This window comes from Salmo salar, chromosome 21 (assembly GCF_965601325.2).
Source record: "Salmo salar chromosome 21, fSalSal1, whole genome shotgun sequence".
Taxonomy (NCBI): domain Eukaryota; kingdom Metazoa; phylum Chordata; class Actinopteri; order Salmoniformes; family Salmonidae; genus Salmo; species Salmo salar.
The window spans coordinates 53,786,501-53,792,500 of NC_138311.1; the positions used below are offsets into that span (position 1 = coordinate 53,786,501).

The 6,000-nt window shown below is 40.3% G+C and overlaps 1 protein-coding gene across 1 annotated transcript in view; it reads left to right on the forward strand.

Annotated features, from left to right (window-relative positions):
- LOC106582504 (uncharacterized) overlaps positions 1-6,000 on the forward strand; it is a 147,027-nt gene that overhangs the window by 123,146 nt on the left and 17,881 nt on the right. Inside the window, exon 2 of the mRNA XM_045704890.2 lies at positions 7-156. Within this exon, the coding sequence (XP_045560846.1) occupies positions 7-156 (150 nt within the window). The remainder of the gene's footprint in view (positions 1-6; positions 157-6,000) is intronic.

Sequence of the window (6,000 nt, forward strand, 5' to 3'; positions counted from 1 at the left end):
TTCCAGGACTATGCGGAGAAGGAGAGGACGGCGACCATGGCCAAAGCCTTGGAGGACCTGAAGGCCAACTTCTACTGTGATCTGTGTGACAAACAGTACTACAAGCACCAGGAGTTTGACAACCACATTAACTCTTATGACCATGCTCACAAACAGGTAATGGACCTGTGAACACACACACACACACACACACACACACACACACACACACACACACACACACACACACTTGTAACGCATTGTATTCAACCTTAAGATTGTTTAATTGTTTGTTAATCTTTTGTACACAAAATGGAGGTGTTAATTGACTACACAAATGGGTAAACATTGTGTGACTAAGACACATTTGTTAAAAAGAAAATGTGACATAATGTGACATAGTGGGTAGCAATGGCACAAGACAAACAATGGCTGTAACCCTTTATGAAGGGTCCTGTATATACTATACAGTGGTCAATGGCTGTAACCCTTTATGAAGGGTCCTGTATATACTATACAGTGGTCAATGGCTGTAAACCTTTATAAAGGGTCCAGTATATACTATACAGTGGTCAATGGCTGTAACCCTTTATGAAGGGTCCTGTATATACTATGCAGTGGTCAATGGCTGTAAACCTTTATAAAGGGTCCAGTATATACTATACAGTGGTCAATGGCTGTAACCCTTTATGAAGGGTCCAGTATATACTATACAGTGGTCAATGGCTGTAACCCTTTATGGAGGGTCCAGTATATACTATACAGTGGTCAATGGCTGTAACCCTTTATGAAGGGTCCAGTATATACTATACAGTGGTCAATGGCTGTAACCCTTTATGGAGGGTCCAGTATATACTATACAGTGGTCAATGGCTCTAACCCTTTATGGAGGGTCCAGTATATACTATACAGTGGTCAATGGCTGTAACCCTTTATGAAGGGTCCTGTATATACTATACAGTGGTCAATGGCTGTAACCCTTTATGAAGGGTCCAGTATATACTATACAGTGGTCAATGGCTGTAACCCTTTATGAAGGGTCCAGTATATACTATACAGTGGTCAATGGCTGTAACCCTTTATGGAGGGTCCAGTATATACTATACAGTGGTCAATGGCTGTAACCCTTTATGGAGGGTCCAGTATATACTATACAGTGGTCAATGGCTCTAACCCTTTATGAAGGGTCCAGTATATACTATACAGTGGTCAATGGCTGTAACCCTTTATGGAGGGTCCAGTATATACTATACAGTGGTTAATGGCTGTAACCCTTTATGAAGGGTCCAGTATATACTATACAGTGGTCAATGGCTGTAACCCTTTATGAAGGGTCCAGTATATACTATACAGTGGTCAATGGCTGTAACCCTTTATGAAGGGTCCAGTATATACTATACAGTGGTCAATGGCTGTAACCCTTTATGAAGGGTCCTGTATATACTATACAGTGGTCAATGGCTGTAACCCTTTATGAAGGGTCCTGTATATACTATACAGTGGTCAATGGCTGTAACCCTTTATGAAGGGTCCTGTATATACTATACAGTGGTCAATGGCTCTAACCCTTTATGGAGGGTCCAGTATATACTATACAGTGGTCAATGGCTGTAACCCTTTATGAAGGGTCCTGTATATACTATACAGTGGTCAATGGCTGTAACCCTTTATAAAGGGTCCAGTATATACTATACAGTGGTCAATGGCTGTAACCCTTTATGGAGGGTCCAGTATATACTATACAGTGGTCAATGGCTGTAACCCTTTATAAAGGGTCCAGTATATACTATACAGTGGTCAATGGCTGTAACCCTTTATGAAGGGTCCTGTATATACTATACAGTGGTCAATGGCTCTAACCCTTTATGAAGGGTCCAGTATATACTATACAGTGGTCAATGGCTGTAACCCTTTATGAAGGGTCCAGTATATACTATACAGTGGTCAATGGCTGTAACCCTTTATGGAGGGTCCAGTATATACTATACAGTGGTCAATGGCTGTAACCCTTTATGGAGGGTCCAGTATATACTATACAGTGGTTAATGGCTGTAACCCTTTATGAAGGGTCCAGTATATACTATACAGTGGTCAATGGCTGTAACCCTTTATGAAGGGTCCAGTATATACTATACAGTGGTCAATGGCTGTAACCCTTTATGAAGGGTCCAGTATATACTATACAGTGGTCAATGGCTGTAACCCTTTATGAAGGGTCCTGTATATACTATACAGTGGTCAATGGCTGTAACCCTTTATGAAGGGTCCTGTATATACTATACAGTGGTCAATGGCTGTAACCCTTTATGAAGGGTCCTGTATATACTATACAGTGGTCAATGGCTCTAACCCTTTATGGAGGGTCCAGTATATACTATACAGTGGTCAATGGCTGTAACCCTTTATGAAGGGTCCTGTATATACTATACAGTGGTCAATGGCTGTAACCCTTTATAAAGGGTCCAGTATATACTATACAGTGGTCAATGGCTGTAACCCTTTATGGAGGGTCCAGTATATACTATACAGTGGTCAATGGCTGTAACCCTTTATAAAGGGTCCAGTATATACTATACAGTGGTCAATGGCTGTAACCCTTTATGAAGGGTCCTGTATATACTATACAGTGGTCAATGGCTCTAACCCTTTATGAAGGGTCCAGTATATACTATACAGTGGTCAATGGCTGTAACCCTTTATGAAGGGTCCAGTATATACTATACAGTGGTCAATGGCTGTAACCCTTTATGGAGGGTCCAGTATATACTATACAGTGGTCAATGGCTGTAACCCTTTATGAACAGCACTTTGAGATATCAGCTGATTTAAGAAGGGCAATATAAATACATTTGATTTGATTTTGATTTGATGAAGGGTCCAGTAGCAGTTGCAGAGGTAGACTTTCAATTTCAACTCTGAGGTCCATAAATCATATGGGGGCAGGCCAATGTTGTTGTTGTTGTTGTTGTTGTTGTTGTTGTTGTTCTAGTTGTTGTTGTTGGTGTTGCTGTTGTTGTTGTTGGTGTTGGTGTTGCTGTTGTTGTTGTTGGAGTTGTTGTTGTTGTTATAGTTGTTGTAGTTGTTGTTGTTGGTGTTGTTATAGTAGTTGTTGTTGTTGTTATAGTTGTTGTAGTTGTTGTTGTTGTTGTTGTTGTTGCTGTTGTTGTGGTTGTTGTTGTTGTTGTTGTTGTTGGAGTTGTTGTTGTTGTAGTATTTGTTATAGTTGTTGTTGTTGGTGTTGTTGTAGTTGTTGTTGTTGCTGTTGTTGTTGTTGTTGTTGTTGTTGCTGTTGTTGTTGCTGTTGTTGTTGTTGTTGTTGTTGTTGTTGGAGTTGTTGTTGTTGTTGTTGTTATAGTTGTAGTTGTTGTTGTTGGTGTTGCTGTTGTTGTTGTTGTTGTTGTAGTTGTTGTTGTTGTTGTTGTTGTTGTTGTTATAGTTGTTATAGTTGTTGTAGTTGTTGTTGTTGTTGTTGCTATTGTTGTTGTTGTAGTTGCTGTTGTTGTTGTAGTAGTTGTTGTTGTAGTAGTTGTTGTTGTTGTTGTAGTTGTTGTAGTTGTTGTTGTTGGTGTTGTTGCTGTTGTTGTAGTTGTTTTTGTTGGTGTTGCTGTTGTTGTTGTTGTTGTAGTTGTTGTAGTTGTTGTTGTAGTTGTTGTTGTTGTTGTTGTTGTTGTTGTTGTTGGTGGTGTTGCTGTTGTTGCTGTTGTTGTTGTAGTAGTTGTTGTTGCTGTTGTTGTTGGTGTTGCTGTTGGTGTTGTTGTTGTTGCTGTTGTTGTTGTTGTTGTTGTTGTTGCTGTTGTTGTTGTAGTTGTTGTAGTTGTTGTAGTTGTTGTTGTTGTTGTAGTTGTTGTTGTTGTTGTAGTTGTTGTTGTTGTTGTTGTTGTTGTTGCTGTTGTTGTTGTAGTTGTTGTTGTTGTTGTTGTTGTTGTTGCTGTTGTTGTTGTAGTTGTTGTTGGCCTACCAACGCTGCCTTCAGAAAGTATTCATACACTTTCACTTATTCAACATTTTGTTGAGTTATCCTGAAATCCAAACGGATTAAAATGAATTGTTTTCAACTCATCTACACACAATTCTCCATAACGACAAATTGAAAACATGTTTTTAGAAAAATTTGCAAATGCATTGAAAATGGAATCAAGAATGATCTCATTTAAATGTAAGTATTCACACCCCTGAGTTCATTCATTGTTGAATCACCTTTGGCAGCGATTACTGTTGTGAGTCTTAGTGGGTATGTCTCTAAGAGCTTTCCACACCTGGATTGTACAATATTTGCCCATTATTATTTTCAAAATTCTTCAAAATATATCAAAATGATTGTTGATCATTGCTAGGCAACCATTTTCATGTCTTGCTATATATTTTCAAGTAGATTTGAGTAAAAACTGTAACTCGGCCACTCTAGAATATTAATTGTTTTCTTGGAAAGCAACTCCATTGTAGATTTGGCCTTGTGTTTTAGGTTATTGTCCTGCTGAAAGGAGGATTCATATCCCAGGGTTTGGTGGAAATAAGACTGAACCAGGTTTTCGTCTAGAGTGCAAAGCTGTCATCAAGGCAAAGGGTGTCTACTTTGAAGAATTTAAAAATCTATTTTCTTTAACCTTTTTTTGGCTACCATTTACATTTTAGTCACTTAGCAGACACTCTTATCCAGAGTGAATGCATACATTTCATTTTTTTTTTTTCTCTGTACTGGTCCCCCGTGGGAATCTAACCCACAACCCTGGCGTTGCAAACACCATGCTCTACCAACTGAGCCACACTGGACCCACATGATTCCATACCTGTTATTGCATAGTTTTGATGTCTTCACTATTATTCTACAATGTAGAAAATAGTAAAAATAAAGAAAAACCTTTGAATGAGTAGGTGTGTCCAAACTTTTGACTGGTACTGTATATATTACCTCAGTCACCTCCACTACCTCGTACCAGATGCACATTGACTCAGTATCGGTACTCATTGTATATAGTCTCATTACTACCTCATACCCCTGCACATTGACTCAGTACTGGTACTCCTTGTATATAGTCTCATTACTACCTCGTACCCCTGCACATTGACTCAGTACTGGTACTCCTTGTATATAGTCTCATTACTACCTCGTACCCCTGAACACTGACTCAGTACCGGTACTCCTTGTATATAGTGTCATTACTACTTCGTACCCCTGCACATTGACTCAGTACTGGTACTCCTTGTATATAGTCTCATTACTACCTCGTACCCCTGCACATTGACTCAGTACTGGTACTCCTTGTATATAGTGTCATTACTACCTCGTACCCCTGCACATTGACTCAGTACTGGTACTCCTTTTATATAGTCTCATTACTACCTCGTACCCCTGCACATTGACTCCGTACTGGTACTCCTTGTATATAGTGTCATTACTACCTCGTACCCCTGCACATTGACTCAGTACTGGTACTCCTTGTATATAGTCTCATTACTACCTCGTACCCCTGCACATTGACTCCGTACCGGTACTCCTTGTATATAGTCTCATTACTACCTCGTACCCCTGCACATTGACTCCGTACCGGTACTCCTTGTGTATAGTCTCATTACTACATCGTACCCCTGCACATTTGTATGAAGTTCCACAGACATGTGACTAACAGAAATTGAATAATGTGTCCCCGAACAAAGGGGGGGGGGGGTCAAAATCAAAAGTAACAGTCAGTATCTGGTGCATTAAGTACTGCAGTGCATCTCTTCATGGACAGCACCAGATTTGCCAGTTCTTGCTGTGAGATGTTACCCCATTCTTCCACCAAGGCACCGGCAAGTTCCCGGACATTTCTGGGGGGAATGGCCCTAGCCCTCACCCACCTATTCAACAGGTCCCAGACGTGCTCAATGTGATTGAGATCCGGGCTCTTTGCTGGCTATGGCAGAACACTGACATTCCTGTCTTGCAGGAAATCATTCACAGAACGAGCAGTATGGCTGGTGGCATTGTCATGCTGGAGGGTCATGTCAGGATGAGCCTGCAGGGAGGGTACCACATGAGGG